Below are 24,191 nucleotides of genomic sequence, written 5' to 3' on the forward strand. Positions count from 1 at the left end.
TCTGCCATCTGCACTATCACTATTGTTTACAAAGTGCAAATACTGCCTGGATTGAACCCCTTCCATCTTTCTCCCTCTCTTTGCACATCCATCACAGAGAGCTCTGTATCTGTATTTCTAACCCTAGTGGTGTGAAGTTGTTGTAATTTGTCATCTTAAGTAAACTGCAGTGTGTTTATCAGAGCCTAATAGTCTTGGTTTCAAAGCACCAGGAAACTTGGACGAATGCCACTCTGCCCTTGTGAGCTCAGTGTATCTACACTAAACCTAAACTTTAAAGACCAGATGAAAAAAGAGGAATAACGTAAAAGAACCCAAAATAATATCTAGTTGCTCAGTTTATGTCTTTTAATCTTGCACTGAATATCTATGTTTGTATCATGTACCTCATCATAAATATTCTAAAGGTGTGGCCCACACAAAACAAAACACTGTCTTAGAAAGCATTTGTGTCTTTTATCGTTTCCATGAGCAGCTCATCCATCTGGAGGAAGCATGTTTCCTTTCAGATGTGTTGGCAACATTTACATGTGATCTATTAATTTAACTTGACATTGTTTACACCCTTGTTTGAGAGGTTGATGAGTGCAATCTGTGGTGGGTGTGGATGAAAAGTAATGAGGGCTGCTAGAAGGTCAAAGGACGAGGCTTTCTTGTCATACATTGATTCATTTCTTCATCAATTGTCTGCTTAATTGGTAGCCTAATGACTGAGTTCTAAAAAAAGCTTGCAATACTGAGGTGGGACTCTTACACACTGTAACCTAATGACTAACCCCTCTAAAATCTAATGAATTAAACAAACAAATTATTTAGATGACCCAGTCCTGGATCCAATATGGACTCATCCAGATCGAGATTAGTTTAGTAGAGGCTTATAGATCTGACCAAGCCTACATGGGTACTTGAACATCTGTCTAACACTTAGGCTACTTAACAATGAATCAGAAACAGCTTTAAACGCCTGGATGATTCACACAAAAAGGAATTTGTCTCCAGTTCCACTTTGTTCTCAATGAGGGCATTTTAATATAAATATAGAAAAAAAAGGAAAGCAGAAATATGTTCGTTGTTATTAAGTATACAACGTGTACATGTTTCTACTAAAAATTAAGACATGGTTAGACTGGAGAAAAAAAAGCACAGTAATGTTTTGAGCACTCTGGCTGTTAGGTGAGTTGAAAGGAATTACCCACAACTTTTTGTGTTCAGTTTTTAAAAAAAAGTCTAATCAGATTAAAGGAATAAATAATACACCGTTATGATGTCTAATATGACTTTTGTTGACAAACAATTGCATTCAATTAACAAAATTTAGAGTCACAGCACAGGAAAAGCCTGCCTATGTTGACATTATTGCCAGTTTGGTCTAAATGTTATACAACTAACGCTGTCTTAGATAAAACAAACGTGTTCTCAGGTATGAAACACAATCGTATGTGCAGAACTTGACCATCTTACAGTCAGGGGTGGGTAGAGTAGCCAAAAATGTACTCAAGTAAGCGTAGCACTACTTCAACATATTTTTACTCAAGTAAAAGTAAAAAGTAGTCAGCTAGCAAATTAGTCAAGTAAGAGTAAAAAAGTATTCAGAAAGAAGGCTACTCACGTACTAACTAATAATAACAGCTGATGATTTAATATTCAAAAATATGTAATAAGACACAAAAAATACACGGTTACGTGCAAACTCTGGTATTTTAAAGACAACAAATATACTAAAAACACTAAAGTCAAAAGAAACACTTTTCTAAATCTTTTTTTTTAACATTAAACGTGAAAGCAATATTTACAGCAGTTAATGTATATACAGCATGTTAGAACAGTGCAAAGTAGGCTACTTCCAATGACAATATTCACTGTTTACTGTAGGTTCATTTGACCTCCAAATGTCTATATGAGCTCAGCAGATATAAAATAACATTAAAATAACAAAGCTGATGTACAAATACGAAGTTTCACTTTAACATAAAGTCTATTTTTTTTGTCTGTGGTGCATTTTTGGTAAAAACGAGTATGTTATTTATTCATGATGTTACTCACAGTGGGTGGAGTAGCCAGACATTTTACTCAAGAGTAGCAACACTTGAGTCATATCATGACTCAAGTAAAAGTAAAGTGTACAGTGCAGTAAAGCTACTCCTAAAAAGTACATTTTCTTAAAAAGTTACTCAAGTAAATATACAGTTACAAACTGCTTACAGTTTCTCAGTTCACTCGATAAAATGATCAGCAAAGTTGGATCGTGTTAATGTATAGTTCTAAACTGTAATTTGATAAGTATAAAAAGGCTAATTTTCTTCTCTAAACCCACAAACTGGGTCACAGTTGTAGACCCAAAGTTTGATTGTAATCCCCCAACTTCTTTCCCATCAGCTTTGGGGTCAAAGAAATAACAGAATTTCGTTTTCTCAGGAAAAGTTGACAAAGTGTTGTTAGCATTTTGTGAGAACTGCAGTGCTGAGCATCTCATCAAGTGAAACTAATGTGGTTTTTGGTTTACCAACAACTTCACATGCACATGGACCAGCAAAGTATTTTTATTTATACACATGGAAGATCCAATAAATTACATTCTGAATTACATTAGCAATCTCTCTATGTTATTCTAAATTAAGAGATGCACAATATGTTCAATTACAGTTTGTATGCAGTATTGCAATTGTAAAACATTGCTTAGATGGAACTTTTGGTACAATCTTATATTTCAAGTGCCACGATAGCCCATACTATTTTTAACCTGTGGGACTATCTTTCGGTGCTCTTGTCACCTGAACTTAATTGTATATACTGGGACAGAGATTATAAAGATCACTAAGAGTGGTGGTGACATTGTGATGAAAAACAAGGGAAGAAAATGGTCAGAAAGTGTAGAAAAAAATGTCTTATTTCTGCTAACCCCTCAGAATGTAAGTAAGCTTCCTCAGGCTTCTTTAATTTACTGTAAAGTCCTCAAGACACAGTTCATCTTTTACTTGATGTAAAAGTAGAAGTGACAGGGTCCTTGTGCACTTGTGGGTCTATTTGGCATGAATTGGATAAGCAAAGAAATTAAATAAGATATCTGTGTGAAAAGGAAATGAAGAAGAGAGAAGCTGAAAGAGGAACGGCCTGTGGCAAGATAGAATGTAGCTGTTTGGGTGGTGACCTTTGTTTTTAGCAAACAGATTTAAAAGAGCACAAAAGAAAAGCTATTGACATACAACAGCTGATGTAGGATGAGCAAAGAAAAGGGGAATGCCTGCTGGGCTCCATGGTGAAATAGATGAATGGTCACAACAGATACACATCCTTTGTAAACTTAGATGACACTGCACACATCCTCAAGCATATGGGCTTCTGATGGCTCCACCCTGTTAACTATTTCCACTGGTCTCTCCCCTTCAGATTTGAGAAGAGTGAAAACAGAACAAGGCTACTGCACGCACCATGACGACACGAGACTCTGGCAGTCAGAGTCAGAATAAAGCCTGTGGTCTGTTCTGCTTGACTGGCTGTAATTATGGCAGAGAAGCAAGAAGGACTTTTGTTTTATTCCATCCAGTGATCCCATTCGTGGGACTGATTTTGTTGGCAACGCTCCCTTTTGGAGCGAGCATCAAACAGAGTGTCCCCAGAGTCAAACTCAACCACAGAGGTAAGGAGTGAAATGCTGTTCATACATATGTCTACTAATTGTATTGTTATTGTACAATTCTTGATGTTTTACTAAAATTGATGTTTTGTCCAGAATTTGCTTATAAGATAAAACTGAAATACTTTTCAGCTTTTTTTTTAATGAACGTTAGATTTTCTTTTATGTTTATGAACAATGGCAAACATAAGCTACAGTGTAGACAGCACAGTTTCAAAGCGTCAGATTAAATACTAACTACATGTAATCAGTCCGCATTTTAACCATCTATGGTATTTTGAGTTTAGTTCTTTGTTAAACTTAGATACAGATATCAGTTAGGCCCAACTTACCCACACCCCTGACAGATTTGTTCCCAAATTTCCTCACTGAGGGACCATAAATGAATTTCTTATTTAGATGAAAATAATTTTCATCTAACCAAGAAGTTTGATTCTGACTAAAAATGAGGTATCTCTCCCAAGTTAATAAAATTGCCCAAGGCTTTTACTCAATGTATAAATTCGCCATCAGATTCTAATTGGGACTTTGGTTGTGCCATTCCAAAATGTTAATATTATTTCAGTCAAATGAAAATTTTGATAAATATAAAGAATACCTTAAACTCAAAGGGTAAATGGCAGTTTTAGTCATTCACTAAAGTTTTAGTCATTCACACACACATTCACAGCCTGACAGTGGTGAGCTGTGTTAGTAGCTACAGCTGCCCTGGGGCATGCTGACAGGGGCGAGGCTGCCATACAACGGTGCCACTGGGCCTTCTGACCACCGCCGGCAGGCAATGCCGGTGAAGTGTCTTGCCCAAGGACACAACGACGGAGACAGTTAGAGCGGGGGATCAAATTGGCAACCCGCCAATTGCAAGACAAACCCCCAAACCTCTGTTCCACCGTCACCCAAATCTGCAAGGGACACAATTTTGGGCTTATGGCGTTATAAAATAGCTTCAAACTTACAAGGAAACTAAAAGAATTTCAAAGGTTAAAAAAAGAAGACCTTTTCAACAACTTACATTTTTTGATGCCACTACTATGGTCATAGGTTGCCTAAAAGATGAACTGACTGTTGAATTCTTCCCATAATAAGCTTGATAATGATGCTCATTTTGTGATAAAGGGGAGTAGTTGAGTTTATCCATGTTTTGAATTGGCTGCGGAAGATGCCCGTTAATGGATTGAGGAAATGGATGAAATACGCTCTCACATCCGAGAATTTGAAAAAAAATATATACCTGTAAAAATCTGCTCATACTTAACCTTAATGAAGCCACTCAAAGCAGCTGCCCGACTGCGTAATTTGCTGGAGCAAATTACATACTACCAAACAATCCATAACTAAAGATCCCAAGCCTAAATGGCCTTGTGATAAAGGGGAGTAGTTGAGTTTATCCTTGTTTTGAATTGGCTGCGGAAGATGCCCGTTAATGGATTGAGGAAATGGATGAAGTACGCTCTCACATCCGAGAATTTGAAAAAAAATATATACCTGTAAAAATCTGCTCATACTTAACTTGAATGAAGCCACTCAAAGCAGCTGCCCGACTGCGTAATTTGCTGGAACAAATTACATACTACCAAACAATCCATAACTAAAGATCCCAAGCCTGAATGGCCTTGTCCAGAGAAACATGTTCACCTAATTTATTACACTCAATTATAGTTATAAGGACATAATGTAAATGTTTGCTTTTGAAACCATATCCTGTTGCTGCTGAATTTTTATCTATATTACCACTTGCTACTCCAGTTCATTTTGATGGTCCTGTTGCATAAGAAACAGTCATTCAACACTGTTGTTATATTTAACTTTAAATTAGGTCTGTTTGCTTTGTGCCACTCAGAAAGATTGCTCTCTTAAAACCCTCTGTAAATTCCAGTGCAAACTTTGATTCAAAGTCCTCATCTGTCATGCACCGCACGGGTCACAAAAAAACCCACACAGATGAACTTCAGTCCTGCTCCATAAAACTGAATCCACACTGTGACCTAAAAGTAAACTCACCCTGACTTCAACATCTGAAGGCTCTCTTTAAGTTAAGACTTCCAAGCCCCAGTGTGGCTGGATGGAGACATACACATGTGTTTTTAGAGTCCAACATAAATACATTCAAGTAGCTGCAGGAATAATGACTGCATTAGACAGTATTTACTCAGTACTTGGGCTTACCATTTAAATCTGCTGTTTGTCTCATTTTATGTTTATCCCAGAGTAGTTAAAGTATGATTACATTTTAATTGATATACTCTTCTTTTTTGTATATTTTTCTCTTCTTAGCCTTGTGAATATGATTGTCTTTGGTGTTCATTCAACCAACTGATCATCTGAGTATAAAGGGTGCTCCTGTTGCATGAGCAAAACTGGCAAAAAAATGTCCTTGTTTGGATCTCTTAGCCAGCATAACCACAAGGCTTAAGTAAATCCATCAAAAGCAAATCCTTAACCCAGCGCTCATAGCTTGCACACTGCATCATCATCTCATCATCAGTGCACACTGTTCAAAGGTGACACCAACCAGCAGTGATCACTCATCAAACATCACATCACGTTATCCCCCACCCTCCCCCTGTAAAAGCACAGGCTCAATGAGTGAAGGGTGATATGATCCAAGTGAATCCATCCCTGTCTGAGTGAGAACCTGCAGAACAATTGCAGGTAACCGTTTTACTTGCTACACTGTTAAAATATACGTTCCTCAAACTTTTAAGACAATTCCGCCCCATATTTTATGTCAAAAACCAAGCACTAATTTTCATATCAGACATGATATATATTGGCATACTGAAGTAGTCCTAGTAAGTCAAAGCAAATAATGTCTTGTCTTTGATGAAGTTGTCATCCACTGGGTCTCCACGAGGTTTCTGTCTCTGCATGGATCTATTTTATATATTAGTGAATACAAGAAGCTCCACACTGACAGGGATTTCTGAAAAATAGCTTATTAAATAGTCTGCAACAGGATTGAGAACTAAGCCATGAGCTAGTTATTTTATTTTGGAAAATGTTAATGTTCCAAAATAAAATGCAAGTGAAATAGCGGAACTACAGCAGGATTCTATGAAAAAAAAATGTTTTTGGTAATTTTCTTAATGGAAATCTTTGTCAACACTTTCAAACTTGTTCTTTTTTTGTGAAGGAGATATGAAATGACCCCTTATTCAGTGTGCAATTTGCAAAGTTCTAATCTTTTGTCATGCATTTTTAACACGATTTATGGTTTAAACAAATATTGTCAGTATTTATATAGTTTAATGTACCTAGTTTAACTGTCTTGTTGCTAATATTTCTTCAGTTGTCTTTAACTACCGCTGTGAAAAGAAGTTTAGCCTTCAAGGGACAATAAAAGCCATCTACATTTAAATCTGGACCTTTATCTGCTGCCTTTGGTGTTTGGTGTGTGTGAACAAAGTAGTGAAGTAAACACATGCAATCCTAATTTGGTTTATGTTAGTCTTAAGAAGTTTGCAGTTGGAATTAATATCTATTTGTAACATATTGCCAGAAATGTAGCCTTATTTGCCCAACTTTTTAAGGATTTTTTATTTATTTTTACATTAGAAATCTGTAGTTTGTATTCAAAAACTATAATAAGAAACCATGACAAATTGACTTTAACTGCTCTGAATTCCAGGTAAAGGAAAGCATTTAAATATAAATCCAATTCATGTTTAAATTTCACTTCCTACCTTGCACACAGGGGAGAGTTGTATTGATATTGCGGATGAAGCACTGGCATGCAGCTGATCAAACAACAACAAACTTTCAGATTCAAAGTGATACGCTGATTACCTTGTTAGCAAATTAGCCCTGGGCTAATTTGTGATAATCAAACAATAATTATCTGATCATCACACAAAACCAAAAACCAGCCAAACAAGTGCAGGTGTCCACATTGCAATCAGTTATGTCAGTGTGGCTGCAATGGAACAGTGGTTTTAATTATCATTATATATGTATCTTTGAGATTAAAAAAGAACAGATGGAAATGAAAGGAAAAAAAAAACAACGGCAACATGTATATAATGTTACATATCAGCCTTTGGCTGATGGAGCGATAATACTTATCTATGTCACAGCTTCCATAAGCACCAGTTGGGGAGCCCAACAGAAACTAATCAGGTTGCTGAAGGCTAGATGTAGAGCACAACACCGAGGGGCAACTGCCATACAAACTGTTTCAATGGACTCATAGTCCTGCGTATTTACAGAACAGATTACTGTTAGCCAGAGGCTAGAAGGTCTAATCTCTCTTTGAGGTTTCGTCTACTGGGGGCATGAGTTGTGTAGGAGTGAGAGATACAACCATGTGGGGGGTTCTGTGTGTGAGAGCCGGTATATACGAAGAGGTATTAGGCAGGACAGGGTGGTGTGGAGGGTCCCCAGAAGTTCAAATATTGAAGGTTGCTAACCTCTCCAATCCTTCACACCAAGAGGGTAATCACAATGTCAATCCTTTCAGAGTGACTCCCACAGGACTCCCCTGCTCTGAGGCAGTGTTTACTCAAGGCCTGTTGCTATACTGGTGCACTGAAAAGAGCCTGGTGATGGAAAAGATTTCCTCAGATCAAGCAGATCAAGGACTCAGTGCCGAGTCTAACAAGTTGCTGTGTTCCCTTCATAGAAACCCTTCTCTAAAATGGGCTGTAGACATAGGGAGCCCAAGATCAACCGGTCAAAACAATGAACGATTCAAACATGATAGTTACATACATTAAATATATATATATATATATATATATATATATATATATATATATATATATATATATATATATATATATATACATACATACACACACACCCCCACACACACACACACACACACACATAGATATATAGATATTATTTGCCGGAGACCAAATAACACAAAATGTTTGCCATTTTACGTTAATTAGGATTTTAAAAAAACCTCAAAACCTCAGTAATAGATATATTTGGGCTAATTTTTCAGAGATTTCTTAAATACTCTTTTCAAACATACTTAAAATACACTAAGATTATCAGTCTGTAAACAATCAGGAAAAACCAAGACGATGATGTCTTGGCTTTGTAAGCTTCTAATAAGTTAATACTGAACATTTCTGTTGCATTTTTGTTTTTGAGAACTGTGCACATCAACCCCAGAACAAAATACCTTTAGAAGATGGTGGCAAAAACTGTCAAGATAGTGTCATTATCCACAGTAAAACAATTCTTTAATTAAAATGGACTGAAATGCCACTTGGAGCAGATGAAATCAACAACAACAAAAACAAAAAGTAAAGTCAGATTGCAGTGGGCAAAAGCTTTCTGGGATTTCGGAAGACATATCTTATAGCATGAAAAAAAATCAAATAGCTTGGCCATAACTACCGCTTATACTTTAGGAGGGAAAAGTGGGGCAGCTTGCAAGCCTAAAAACACCACCACAACTGTGAAGTACAGGGGTGGCAGCTTCAGATTGTGTGGGTGTTCTGCTGCAACAGGGACTAGTGCACTTTCCAAAAATATGTGGCATCATGAGGAAATGACAAATATGTGGAAATATTGAAGCATACCATGACGTGATGGCTGAGCAACATGCATTTGTAATTTCCTCATCAACTCTGCAGCCAGAGCTAATGATGACGCTCAAAATGAGGAACGTAGCAAAGTCAGTGGGACTACACAACCCCCTGAAACAGCTGTATTTAAACTGTTAGGTGCTGTATTCTGGAATGTTATTGTAAAAATAATCATGAATAAGAAAATAATAGTAGACGTACGCATTGCTAAAATGTCCGCTTTTTATCCGCAAGTCTAGCTGAGGTGTTGAACTACAGCAGATTAAAGAAATCCAAACAGACTGTGTTTTTTCTCAGACCAGACAACACTGTACTTGTCTGCAAATAATAGGTTGTAAAATGTGCCTTCACTGAAATATGCAGTGTAATTTGACCCAGGATGGTACTTTTTTTTTTACACATAATTTATGTGCTTGCAGGTAATTTTAATCTCACTGTTTGTCTGTCTTTTTCGTGTCTTGGATCAGAATTGTTCCAGGCTGGAAGTACATATCTGTTTTCGGGCCCAGCTGATGGCCTGCACTCCCACACGCTGCTGTTGGACGAGGAGAAGGGTAGACTTTTGCTCGGAGCAAAGGATCACATCTACCTGCTTGATCCGGAAAATGTGGCCAAAGCCCCTAGAAAGGTAGGGCTAAAGAGAGGTTGAAATATACCTTGAAGGTGACCAAATGACTCAATTCTGTGCTGAAAATAAACAGATACTTATTTCCTTCCCTTAAGACATTGTTCAGAAAGACTTCAAAGAATTTACAGCGGGACTTAGCACTCATTGATGGAGCAGTAGTTCTACAAAAACAATTAAAAGCATGATTTCTCCAAGCACAATACCTGAACGACTTAGTTTAGATCTATGCTTCGAGACACCTAAAACTCCCTGACCTCAGTTATTTGCTGTGAGCGGCAAAATGGAACATTTAGTCATTTAGCTTCATCCCATGACACTTAAACCTCTCCTACCATTAAGTGGGCTGACGTAAAGCACTTTTTTTCCATTCCAATTTGGCTGAAAGGCACTCAGGCGTGTTTTGTTTTAGAGAAGCGCTCACCTTTCAGTCAGCAGCAGTCTGCATCCGTCTGTCTGCTGAGGTCAGGGTTGTCATGTTCGAGGGCACATGCACACACACACTCCCCGACAATTGCATACATAAACATTTGCAGAGCATGCACACTCGCCATTATGGGTTTACACAGACACATGTATTCTGATGGGTGCCATATGTTAGAGTTTGTGGATGTGAGCATGTGTTTATGCAGCTGAGGTTGATCCATCAAGGGGGGGGGGGACTGTTTATTTGATCTTTATCAAGTTGTTCTAACTGATAGTCTTGCTCTCAAAGTGTTGCCTTTCTGGTTGCCTCTTGGGCCATTGATGCTGATGCTGAGGAAGATATGCACCAAAAGCTCAAGTCTCTGAGACTTGCATGAGCAGCCCAGACTGTGAGTGTGGTTCCATGCAAGGTGTTTATGAGAGGAGGCATAGCTAGAGTAGAAAGCACCTAAAAGAAACACACTCTTAAAATGTTCATTCCAGGTGTTTCGGTCTTGTTCACATGAGCTCCGGTGTGGTGTAAAGTTTATTACTATTTTTTATGATTGTCAAGCTGCAGAAGCAAAACCAGGGGCAGCAAAAGTTCTATATGTGTTTTAACCCCTCAGTTAAGCCTTGACACATGCACCAGTTACATTGTGAGACTGCGTTTTCTGTATGAATTCCTTAGCTATGAATAGGTTGGCGATGGCACTCCTTGATGAGATTAGAGGAGGTAACACACTAAGCAGATAAGCCTGTTATAACACATGTATGAACAAGGTGCGGCACATTTAAAGACCACTGGATAAGGGCGCCCCTTCCTGCCAGCAGATAAAATGTTGACACATGAGTTGTTGTTAGATTTTTGAAGCAACAGGAGTATGATATGACTAATACTTAGCAACAGCAGTACTATTTAAAGGCAATTTTGAAAACAGTTGAATCTTTTAGTAGATTGTTTGCTTGCAAATTAGATCGTGTCCTCTCTTCTGTCTTTCATGCTGGCTTTAACACTGCCTACAAAAAAGAAACATGTGTCTGGCCTTAACCTGTCTGGTCCTAAAGTTCAGTCTGTTCTTGTTTTAAGCCTTAAAAAGCCTCGAAACAGGTTTCAGAAGACTCGTGCACTAAACATGGTATTGGGTTAAGGGGTCAAGAGTTTTCTCCGTTTTAACAACATCTGTAAAATCTTGCCTTGCAAAGCATAATTAGCCAACAAAGAAATACTAAAACAGGAAGATTTTGTATTCTACTTTTAAATAATGTTCACTGTGGTTGTATAGTATGTATTCCACTGCTGACTGTACTGTAATGTGCTAACATTGTGTGGCAAAGACATGCAGGGCACAATGCAGATGAGAATAATGAAACATGCATTAACATGCGGCTTAAGTTTCACATTTTGGCTACAGTGAAAAATACTAATACATTTATCCATTATTAGATCTATTGGCCTGCTCTAAGGGACAGAGTGGAAGCATGCAATCTCGCTGGCAAGAGTGCAAACGTGAGTATTTTTACTAAAGAAAAAACCTAAACAAAACAAAAGAAAAAGAAAACACCCTTTCAATAGAATCTACATTCGTTGGTTGCTTCAAAAGCCATGTTGTACATTTTACATGCTTTTCATTCCATTTATTCTTATAATGTATCTCATCTGTCCTGTTTTTTCTGTCCCTGCTTGTTCTAGTTGGAATGTGCCAATTTTGTCAGAGTGCTCCACAATTACAATGGGACGCATGTTTATGCCTGTGGGACAGGAGCCTTCCACCCCACCTGTGCTTTCATTGAAATCATGGGGCACAAAGAGGTGACATGTGAATGAGTGAATATCAAATGGAAATTCTTTGGCAGAATTTCATGGATAGTGTTAACTACTCTTGGAATGTTATTCTCCTTCCACGTACAGGATGTTGTTTTCCAGCTGTTGCCCAATACAGTAGATTCTGGCAGGTTGAAGTGTCCTTTTGATCCTTTGCAGCCATTTGCTTCAGTCCTTTCAGGTAAAATAATACACTTTTGGCAAACTTGAACAATGGATCTTTTGTTGTTGTTGTTGCAGATCCATATATTTCGAGATGTAAATTTGTATTTTTATATTTATTTTCCAAGCTCTCCTCCTACAATGTTTCTGTGTTAGAAGTAGACAAGTTGACATTTGTCAGGGAAAAAGAAAGTCATTTTGCCCACAGTCATAAACAACTAGTGTTTGGCAGACTCTATGCCATTTGTTGCTTATGTTGACAGAAACCAGCTTGCTCATTTGGATTTTTGGGTTCACTTAAGTTCAAATACCAAATATAGTTGTGCTTGTTGAATTTAAAAACTGAAAAAAGTTAAAACATGAAGACATCACTAGTGTCTTACAGACATATCCTACTCCTTGACTTTAATGAAATAAAATAATTCAAGTTATGGTCTCAAATTAAATGTATTTTATTGAAATGTTATGACTCAAGCAAGTGCATGATTGGTGAAATGGAAGGAAAGTTACATGGTTTTCAAAATGTTTTGCAAATATAGATCAGTAAAATGTGGAATGTGTTTGTATTCAGCCCTCCTAGGTCAATAGCTCACAGACTCACCTTTCACTGCAGTGAAAGTTGCAAGCCTTTTGTGGTATGTTAGTACAAAGTTTACACATTTGAAGAATAACACGGTTGCCCATTTTTATTTTTATTTTTTCAAGCCAACTAAGACTGGATGAAGACTGCCTGTAAACAACAATATTTAAGTCTTAGTCTTGCTAGCTCAATTTGGTATAGGTCTGGATTTTGAGTGGACCAATCTAAAATATGAACATAAACTATTCCACTGTAGCTCTGACTATATGTTTAGTGTTGTGTTGCTGAAATATAAACTTTTGCCCCAGACTCATGTCTTTTTCCAACTCTGACCAGTTTTCATCGAGGTTCAGCTTTTATTTAGCTCCATCTATCTTCCCATCAACTCTCACCAGCTTTCCAGTCTCTTCTGAATTAAAAACAGGCCGTTGCCATGATGATGCCATCAACAAATTATTTCACCTGAGCTTTGGATTTCCGCTTCTCTTCCAGAGTTATCTTTGAGCTGCTTCTCTGGTTAATCCTCTTTCTGTCTGTCCTGTCAGTTTAGGTGGTCAGCCAGGTTTTGTCAGATTTGTAGGTGAGTTATACTCTTTCCATTCTCGGACAATGGACTGAACATTGTCCTGTGAGATTGCTTTAAACACCTCCAAAACATGTATTGTCCTTAATGACGCTGTTTGCTTGCCTATGTTCTTCATGAATGGTTAAAAAGGAGTGAATTTATATATCGCTTTTCTAGTCATCAACCATTTAAAGCACCTTACACCAAGGCAAGGAAAGTTTATTGGTATAGCACATTTCAGTAAAATGACAATTTAAAGTTCTGTATATGAATACAACACAAGTAAAGAAAACATACAGAGAAAAGACATTGCAGTGGAATAATAGCAGCAGGTCAAGATATGTTGGACTACAAACTTAATCTAAAGATGTTTCAGTGAACATCAACATTCAAAGGCAACTCTAAACAAATAGATTACTAGCCTTAATTTAAAGGAACTCAGGTTTTCAGCACTTGTACAGTCTTCTAGGAGTGTGCTCCAGATAAGTGAAGCATAAGAACTGAATGCTGCTTCTCCACGTTTGGTTCTGGTTCTGGGTATGCAGAGTAGATTTGTGTCAGAAGACATGAATGGTCTGGATGGTTTATACACTGACTGCAAGTTTATAATGTATTTTGGTGCTAAGCCATTCACTAATTTATAAACTGACATAAGTATTTTAAAGTTGATTCTCTGAGATACAAGGAGCCAGTGTAGGGACTATAGAACTGGGGTTATGTGCTCTACTTTCTTAGGCTTAGTGAGAAAGTGGGCAGCAGTGTTCTGGATCAACAGCAGCTGTCTGTTCAACTTTATTGGCAGATCAAATCGATTCTAATAAAAATATTAGTTAGTTGGATTAGTTTTTCAAGATCCTGCTGAGAAATTTGTCCATTATTTCCTAGAAATGTTCTTTAGGTGCTATAAAGCCAACTATGTAATTGTCTTTAGATGCCCTTGAAGAGTCACCAGAGCCACACAACAATCTGTGTATACCTGATACGCAGATTGGTGGGAAACTTGGGCTTAAGTACCTTTCCCTACGGCAGTTAAGTGGAAGCTGGAGTCGAACTTTGACCTGCATGGATAAGCAGTAGACAATGAATGGATGGTTACCTTTGAAGTCAATTTGGGGCAATGGGATTGGGGCAGTGGAGTAGATTATGATATTACAGGCTTCAAATTTTTATATAAAAAAAATAAAAACATGAACTTTTTTCTTCCACTTTACTATAAAGCACTATGCACTTTATTTTGGTTCATCCCATAAAATAAAATATACATTAACTGGTGGTTGTAATGACACAATGTGAAAAAGTTCAATGGGTATGACTTTGTTTTCGAAGGTATGTAATTGTACAACAATTCATTGTGTTTATCCCTTGTTTTTGTAAAAAAATATATATACATATATATATATATCTCCAGATCAGTACCTGTATGTGGGCACATCATCAGACTTCCTGGGAAAAGACACTACATTCACGCGCTCCTTAGGTCCTCCGCCTGACCAGCACTACATACGCACAGATATCTCTGAAGACTACTGGATCAATGGTACTCACACACCCTTGTACATCTCTACATTAACATGCTGAGAGCACTCAAAATTTGTTTTGCTTTTTCACGACACTCTCAGCCTCTCCGTGGACACAAAGAGCCTGCCTGTACCCTCAGGACGATTATTGGCATTCCAGATTGAAGGAAACAGTCTACTTATTCATTTCACTGGAACTTTTATATGAATGCCATAGCTGAGCAGGGGCCACACCTACAGGGGAATTTACAGTGTGCCACAAAGTTCAGAGTCTGAGTCAAACATGCACGCACACACACACACACACACACACACACACACACACACACACACACACACACACACACACACACACACACACACACACACAGTCTTCATAGAGTGGGCCGGGGAGGCCTCTCTGCATGCACATCTTCGGTCTTAAGTGTTTTACAACCACCGACAGACTGTCGTGTATCAACAGTTGTCTCCAGAATCTAAATCTTTGCACATGCTCTCAATATTTCACAACCACATGGTCAGGGATGTTTGGACTACTTTTGTCTGTCTCGGGCTAACGTCTCTTGGTGTGTGTAAACAGCGTGTTCTGGTGGTGGGGCTGACAGGCAGCACCCCGTCTTGTTCAGCGTCTCTCTTCCTGTGAGGCTGTGCAACATCTTCCTAGCGCTGCATGACTAAAATGAACTTCTGCCGAGCGTGTTAGCAGCAGTTTATTAAGCTGTTTCAGTTGGGGAATCACCCTCTGTTGTTTGGCTTGGCTGAAATCAGTTGAGCTAATGTTGATGTTTGGTAAATGAAACTTTGGAAAAAAAATGTCATGTCCCCCTCTGAATCTGGATGTTGATGGAAACATGGTTCATTTCTCTTCGCTCTTAATGTCTTGCCCCTAACACAGTGTTTACAACCTTTCAAGCTGTTTCGTATTTAAAGATTTACCATAATTTATTTCAGTTACCCAGTTAACATAGAGCTGTGTGAGAGTAGTTAAACAAAAAGTAAAAAAAAAAATATTTGTTCAATACAAGAATATAATTTGGTTATAAAATATATCCTCCATTTCCATAACTCTCTTTCCCTTCTGTCATTGTAATGCTCACACCACTGTGTATTTCGTAGCACCATCATCTAAATGGAGGGTCTGCAAAGTAAGGGCCTTATTCCTTTGGCCAATATACAATTTTATTAGAACACAGCTCATGAAGTAAACACATTTGCATATATGATAACCTACCATTCTGAATCATAATCAGCTTTATTGGCCAAGCTTGTGTGCAAATACAAGGAATTTGACTTCAGTTTGAAACACTTACAGCAAACAGATATTAAGCATAAATATGTCAACTTTAAAGGAAATAAGAATAAGGATAAAGGGAGCAGTTTGTACATAATTCAGTATGTGCAGCTATTTTTTAATTGAAAAGAAAAAAAAATAGAGGGTTGTGATGGTACAGATATGCTTATTTAAGGTGTCCTCTAAGGTGTGCATTGTATTGATCAGAGTGACCGCTTGGGGGAAGAAACTGTCTATATAGCTGCTAGCTTTTACAAATAGCAGTCTGTAGCGGCAACCTGAAGGTAAAATCATTTGTGTCCAGGATATGTGTGGTCTGCAGAGATGTTAGCACCCTTTTTTCTGACCCTTTATGGAATGAAGGTCACCTCAATCATTGCAATCCAAGCAATCCTTGGCAATTCTTATGTTGCGCGTTTTTAGAATTTATGTTTAACACCTTTTCAATACTCTTTGTACATATAATGTTCACACAAAAACAGTTAGAGGACAACCTATTGTCACTAAACCAACAGAGGTGTATTATATAAACTACAATCACCTCGTTGTAAGTTGAGTGGATTTTTTGATAGGTTTAAGATCACTTTTTTTCAGAATAAAAACACTGAAATAATCTGTTCCAACAGCATGAAACCTCAATTCTGATTAAAAGCATGCTGTTGGTGAATTATTTAATTAAAAAAAACTAAATGATTTATTAAAAAAACTGTTTGTATGCTGGACACTTAGTTTTCTATTTTAAGTTTTAGCTATGGCCAGGATCCCCAGGGGTTTGATTATTTAAGGTAGCATGTCTAATGTCTGGCCATTTACTTGCTTCCAGTTAGATGCTGCTATTTCCCCTGCACCTACTGGTTCATTGTCCCACTTTTCCTACAGCCTAATTGCCTTACTCGGTTCACCTGTGTCTTATTGCTCCACCTATTGTTCCTTCTGTCTCCTCCTCTAAAAGTTTAGCCAGCTCAGTCACATCCATTATCAGGTCCTCTCTCTTCGTCTGTTTTCTACTGTGTTCTGGTCATCATGCCGTGTTCCTGGTTCCTGTATTACTGTCATCCCGTAAGCCGTGTCATCTGTTAAATTCCTTCACCATTGAACATGCGAGTCCTGAGCTCCTGTTTACGCCTCACTTCATCTCCCAATACCCAAACCATGACAGCGAGGTTTTTAGGTATTAAATTATGTTTTGAACGAAACCAAAAAAAAACAACTATCTGCCAAAAAAATACCAACAGAAACATGTAAATATTGATCACGAAATGTTGTGTTTAAATAATGCAGACAAAATTGTTCTTATTAAAGATTACATATGCTGAAAAATAATAGATCAAGTTGCAATTGCAAAGAACTGCTTGGAAACATTAATTGGTAGGATACAATGTTTCAGTTGTAATGCAATCATGATCTGCATGTGTCTACAATAATTGGCCAATTAGATAGACTCAAATTGCCCTCAATGTCGTCATGCATATTTATGTTAGCTGAGATGCCAAAGCTCATGTTGAGCAATTGGGGCCTTATGTAATGATAAAGGAAGAAAAGGGTCAGGAAACCCTGGTTATGTTATCAAAATTGGGCTTCACTTACTTCACCGTCTCAGACATTGCTGTATTGTGTAAAGATGCTAAGCAGGCAGATAATTACGTGATATGAAATGGAATGTCCTATAAAAATTATAAATATTAAGCCAATTATTTCATTAGTTGACATGAGGAAACCACTGGGAATTTTATAGAATGATGTAAAGCTCAGCAAAGCTTCTGCTAAGAGAAGAAAATCAGTAATTAACTGTTACAACTGTACTTTTAAAGCCACCATGAGATCAGATTTAATGGAGAAACCATTTACTAACACTTTTCCTGTTCTTTTTTCCTCTGTGTCTGCAGAGGCCAGGTTTATTTCTGCTCATCCCATCGCTGACACGTACAATCCTGATGATGACAAGATATATTTTTTCTTCCGTGAAGTGTCGTGGGACGGCAACGACAAGAGCATCCTCTCCCGGGTGGCTCGTGTGTGCAAGGTGAGATATTACCCCAGGAAAGTGTGGACAGTGGAAAGTTCTCTGAGTAATCGGCACAGTGCCTTGCAAAAGTATTTAAACCTTTTGAACTATTCATTATTTTGTGATGTTGCAACTTCAAACTTCAATATATGTTGTTTATATGTATAGTTGTAAAATAGTTTTCAACGATTTTGGGATGAATACAAATGTACACCAAAGTTTTCAGATTTGTATTTGTAAAAAAAAAAAGATAAATAAAATAAACAAAAATTAAACTACCACATCCACAACAAAACACTTTAGATTGTGTGGTCGGAATTCTAAGTAATAACTGACTTCCTAGAGTTATTGAATAAGAAAACGGTGGACTGATGAAGTTCCAGCACTTTTATTGAGAAACAGAGCAGAGATCACATAGATGGGAAGTAATCGCAAACCACAGTCCCGCTGCAGTCTGCGTCTGTCTGTTTCTGCCCCTCCTGGCACTGAAGTGTACATGGCACTAAAGAAGTGTTTTGTGTCCACTGAAAAAAAATCCCTAATGAACATGTTTGTCTTTATTTGTTTTACTTAATGTGACTAAGTAGGCAGTGAGAATGCCACTTAGAATTATATTGTTACAAGATATATTTTTTCTTGATTACTTCTACAGGAAAGGATTTACATGCATTCCCCTATTCAATGATGGTAAACCCTTCTTACTTACCATATGGCTCTTTTTGACAAACTTTAAAACCTTTAATTTGCATCATAGTGCTGGCACCTGAGGAAACCTCATTTGATGGCCAACGATTAGCTTTTGTGGAAGAAGATCTAAATAACATTATGCAAAGAAAATTGTCACAAGTTACTTTTGGTGATAATGGTGGACAGTTAGATTATATTTGACGTCATCATGAGCTTAGATTGGCACAGAGGCAGAGAAGGTTTACACCTGGGGATGTTTAGTGAAGAGCTTTGTTCCTACAAATAGAGTTCACTGACACAGCAGTTTGCAATTAGCATTCAGAGATCTATTGCTAAGACGTTGCAGGAAACGCTTTCAGCATGTTTATGTCTTGGCAGAAATCTGTAAAGTATGCTGCAAGATTCTTTTGAATTACAACCCTATTTTATAGTTTTTTTCCTCTCTACCCTATTTGCCCTGGCCTACTTCTTTTTTTCTTTCCTTGTTGGTGGATGACTATTTCCTTCCATGTGAAAGGACATGGTTTAGGGCTCTTAAGATTAATTCTTTTTGACAATACTCCCTCTGTGAAACATCTTTCGTAAAAGCTCACATTTTTGAAGAGAGACACTTGAACACAGTTTTGTTTTTGAATGCATCAAACCTTAGCTGTTTTGTATACCTCCTTCACTTAACCTTTCATGCATTACAAGGAGCCACACTTGAGCACCCTTAAAAAATGCTCGGTCAAAGATCGCAATCTGAAGAAAGTGATTTATATGCTAACGTGAGACATGCATTGTTTTGTAGAAGTATCCCTCCATTTTAGGACTCCCTTCAAAGAAGCTGCACTTTCATTTGTTTTTCACATACTTAGATTTTTGTCTTTAATTACTCGCATGTATAAAAACAAGGTTTAATTTGTGTTAACTAAGCAGTGGTTCTACTAAAGCCCAAACTACTATAATCTAAACCACAAATGAGTCGTTGAATGCTATACATTTATAGCAGGGGTGCCTAATGTCCATTCCTCGAGAGCTATCCTGTGACTTTTAGATGCTTCCCTTCTTCAACATACCTGAATGAAATTAATGGCTCCCAAGTGCGGGACTGCATATGAAAAGTTCTACTTAGAGCTCCTCGCTCCTGTTCCTTGACCTGTCATGAGGTAAACAGTAAGAACTCTATCATGGGAAGGAAAGGAGCTTCTAACTCGTGCCGATTTTGGACAGCCTTTAACTCATAGGCCATTACACGACGGAAAAGCACATGGATGATTCTAGTCACATTGGGGCCTACAGCTTTCCGAAAATGATTTTCGTTAATTTCCGTGAGGCGTGCGGTGCTTATACGTCATGTCATGGAAAGGATTGTGGGATTCCTTATAGCTCCTTAGCGCTGGCATGGGACATCGAAAAGCTCCTTTGCTAAAGGAGCTATGAGAGCTAAGGATACTCAAAAGACGTTTTCGGATGCAGCCCTGGACTTGGGTACTTCTGATTAAGGAGTAGCTAATAGATTTTAGAAACTGCATAGTATTGCAAATGAATGAATAAATATGCCAGCGTACGTTATATGTACTTACATAATTAATTTGGAAATCTCACAAAATTTCATTCATATATATATTTATAACATTTATAATGATTTCATTAACAAATTTATAGTTCCTGCTTATCCCTGCACCATTAGACAAAGTTTGCCTCCCCAATTAGTGCCTAACATTTGATTAATTAACCTGGAGAGTATGTCAACTTCAGGGCATCTCAATTTCAATTTAAGAATCCTGTGCTGCAGCTCATTATGAATTTATTACAGTGTCCAGCACTACCCATTAAGGTCAATAGGTGGGGCTAACACTGTAATTGATTTGACGTGAAGATTAACAAATTAGAAGTTGGTCTATCTTATAAGCAAAATGTATTTACATAAATTATTTCATGATGCACTGCTACACCAACACCATAAAGTTCTGAGTTAAATCAATCAATACATATTTCTGATTTTACAGCACACTGGATTATAATTTTTTATGACACACTTAATACCCTATTGGCATCTTTTTTATTTTCAAAGGTAAAAAATATTATAAATTATAAAGTTAGGACTTTATACATATTCCTGAAATTGTCTGTTTATTAAATTCAAACATTTTTTACCCTTCACAAAAGGCATGCAGGTAATCTACTTTAGTAAATTATTAGTGAGCGTAATCAATCGTTGGTGCTGTGTGAATCTTTTTTATAAGGATTGTTTGAAGACTCTGGTTCTACTAAAGGTTCTCTCATGGCCATGTGGAAGACCTTTCCTTTTCCGACCATGGTTTTGTGACTGCGTGTGCTTTTGTTTCAGAATGATGTTGGTGGGCTGAGGAGTCTAACCAACAAGTGGACCACCTTCCTCAAAGCCAGGCTTGTGTGTTCTATTCCAGGACCAGATGGTGTGGACACACACTTTGATGAGCTCCGTAAGTGACTACGTGTATTAAAAAGTGATTCAGGACAATAAAATGGCATTCATCTGTAACAGATGCCTTCTGTGAGCAGTTTAGTGAAGGAATACCTAAATAAACATACGCAGAGTGGTAGAACTGGCCAACTGCAGATTCCTGATGATGGCTGCACTGGGGTTATCTTTTAAAATAACCTTTGTATTTCTCTACTTTATTGAAGAGGACATCTTTCTGCTCCCTACCAGAGATGACAAAAACCCCATAGTGTATGCTGTCTTTTCAACTTCCAGGTAAGTCTGCTTTCTTTTTACCATTATGTTCATAAAGGTCTTCTTCCACCCTTTGCTTACAATGTTTTGTGTTTTACCTTTTAAGTTCCATCTTCCGTGGCTCAGCAGTATGTGTATACAACATGGCAGACATAAGGGCGGCATTCAATGGACCATACTCCCACAAAGAGGGGCCCGACCACAGATGGGTGGAATATGAGGGGAGAATACCATATCCCCGTCCTGGAATGGTATGTTGTCCAATACATGGATGATTTCAGAGAGAAAACTTGGGTCTTTCCTGGCTGCAGATTTTATTTGGATGGGTTAGTAAAAAATACCCACAGCCTCCCTTTAAATCGCAAAATAATAAACATGACCTAATTTAAACATTGAGGATTAAAGCGTGAAGTACTGAAGACCCTGCAGGGTATGCTATTATCTGCTCACTCAGCCTCATTATGAAAGACCTAACCTTGACTTTCATGAGGTTACGTGACATGTTAATCAGGTTCTCGTTTAATTTGTTTAAGAATTCTAATCAAGGCGGTGAACAGGATGCATGGGGGATTTGGTGTTTTATAAAAGTCAGGTGCACAACTGAGTGAGGGCTCAGTATGAGATATTAAAAATAATAAAGTGGGGGAGGGGGGTTTGGGGATAGGAGAGGCACAGATGTTTTGCATTTATATTATGTCCTGCAGTTGTCATTTTCACCACTAGATGGAGACACACATTAGGAGATGTAAAGAAAGGGACTTCTTCAAACTGTAGTTGAAAACCTTCACAAAAAAAACATCCCCTCTAACAATGAAAAGGACAATAACAGGTTTTCTTTTGTTTCTTAGTGCCCCAGCAAGACATATGATCCAAGAATAAAGACCACCAAGGACTTTCCAGATGAGGTGATCAGTTTCATTCGTTTCCACCCTCTGATGCACCGCTCAGTTTACCCTCTGACTGGCCGGCCGGTCTTCACACGTGTTCGAGTGGATTACTCCCTGACTCACATTGTGGTGGACAGGGTTTTGGCAGATGACGGGCAGTACGAGGTCATGTTCCTGGGAACAGGTAAGAAACATATTTTTCTTTCTTTAAACACCAGAGGGCAGTGGATCCCATAGAGTCATTCTCAAACCACAGATTTTGACATTTGTGCCAGCAACCAGCTTTGAAGATCAGCACAAATGCACATGGGCTACATCTTTAATAACAACTAAACGTTTTTGCAATTTGTGATTCTTCTGGTACTAAACTACAAAGGATGTCTAAACAAAAACCTCTCTTTACCCAATATAAGATCAATCCTACAAAGAAAATGTTTGGTTTACTTTTTCCCACATGATTTGATTGATTTGCCCCTTTTTTCTGTCTCTGATGTAGATGCTGGTTCAGTTCTAAAGGTGGTGAGCATCACCCAAGAAAACTGGTCAACGGAGGAAGTCATTCTTGAGGAACTTCAGATCTTCCAGGTAAAATATACAACCTAATGTCAAACACACATATACAAATTCAGTAATTGCTGCACGATTTTCTTCCTGATAGATTCTAATTATTCTGTGAAGGGTAATAGGGCACCTAACTTATAAAATCACAAAATGTGTGTTGTGGCTTTACAGTTCAGATTTTATAAGCTGACAAATGTAATGAGCTGTCTAACCACGTCACCATCTGTTATGTTTCCTTAAGCCAATGCAGCAGATGTTTTTGAGGTGTAAAACTTTATTTTCCCATCTTGTTTCTACAGGCTTCCTCTCCCATCTTCACATTAGAGATTTCTTCCAAAAAGGTATTTTTTTCCATTATGCTCTCATAGTCTGACATCAGTGTGTTTACAAAACATCTCTGTTCTCTGCTTTAATTCACACCTCATGCATTCAGCATGTCTCATGACGCAATGCCTGATGTGTCACAAGACTTGCTTTTTTTTATTTGCCCTTTGTTTACACACGAGTTCAGGCTGGCTGACGGTCCTCCTTTCCTTGCAGGTCTTACACTCTTCAATCTCATTACCTTAGGGTCAGAAATGTCATTAGGCACTTCAACCCCAATCACAACTTCTATTAATCTTCAGCACTGTTTGACCCATGCGTGGCACTATGTGCCTGCTTGTTAGTGTTTTCAGACCAGTCAGACCACATCCTTTGATTTGCATCTGTTAAAAAATTTTAACCTGAGAAATTGGATGGCTGATGATGGCTGATAAACAATTTAATATTTGTTACACAGTGCTTAGTTTTTTTAGTCGTGCTGAGGTAAAGGGAGTAACTAACTGTAGGGAAGCTGCTGTATGTTTCTTTGCAGTCAGCGTTTTTGAAAAACGTGTTAAAAGTCTGCAGCTTTTGGCAGAAATAACTCATTAGACATTTGCATGAAAGAAGAAGAAGTGTGGTTTCCTAGCGATTTACAGGGTTGTTTTCATTAGTAAGTTTCATCTTGACCACCGTTTTTGTAAAATGTATAATATAGTTTATATTTGGCCTTATTTCTTTGCCTGTTTTATCCATCCCACAGCCAGTTTGAATATGTGTTTTAAATAATTGTTCTGAGTAATTACACAAGTATGTTGTAGTTTTATCTGACTTAAACTATCACTCTCAGAGAAGAGGAAACTGGTTAGGGTGTTCAAGAACAACCCATTATCAGGTGTATCA

The 24,191-nt window shown here is 37.8% G+C and overlaps 1 protein-coding gene across 1 annotated transcript in view; it reads left to right on the top strand.

Annotated features, from left to right (window-relative positions):
• sema3d (sema domain, immunoglobulin domain (Ig), short basic domain, secreted, (semaphorin) 3D) overlaps positions 1 to 24,191 on the top strand; it is a 41,401-nt gene that overhangs the window by 6,069 nt on the left and 11,141 nt on the right. The window contains exons 2-14 of the mRNA XM_021308416.2: positions 3,388 to 3,637; positions 9,642 to 9,802; positions 11,652 to 11,714; positions 11,898 to 12,017; positions 12,117 to 12,210; positions 14,745 to 14,873; positions 18,031 to 18,167; positions 21,169 to 21,283; positions 21,489 to 21,558; positions 21,644 to 21,788; positions 22,386 to 22,608; positions 22,921 to 23,009; positions 23,285 to 23,326. Coding sequence (XP_021164091.2) covers positions 3,430 to 3,637; positions 9,642 to 9,802; positions 11,652 to 11,714; positions 11,898 to 12,017; positions 12,117 to 12,210; positions 14,745 to 14,873; positions 18,031 to 18,167; positions 21,169 to 21,283; positions 21,489 to 21,558; positions 21,644 to 21,788; positions 22,386 to 22,608; positions 22,921 to 23,009; positions 23,285 to 23,326 — 1,596 coding nt within the window. The 5' untranslated portion in view covers positions 3,388 to 3,429. The remainder of the gene's footprint in view (positions 1 to 3,387; positions 3,638 to 9,641; positions 9,803 to 11,651; positions 11,715 to 11,897; positions 12,018 to 12,116; positions 12,211 to 14,744; positions 14,874 to 18,030; positions 18,168 to 21,168; positions 21,284 to 21,488; positions 21,559 to 21,643; positions 21,789 to 22,385; positions 22,609 to 22,920; positions 23,010 to 23,284; positions 23,327 to 24,191) is intronic.

The sequence above is a fragment of the Fundulus heteroclitus genome, chromosome 2 (assembly GCF_011125445.2).
Source record: "Fundulus heteroclitus isolate FHET01 chromosome 2, MU-UCD_Fhet_4.1, whole genome shotgun sequence".
NCBI lineage: Eukaryota > Metazoa > Chordata > Actinopteri > Cyprinodontiformes > Fundulidae > Fundulus > Fundulus heteroclitus.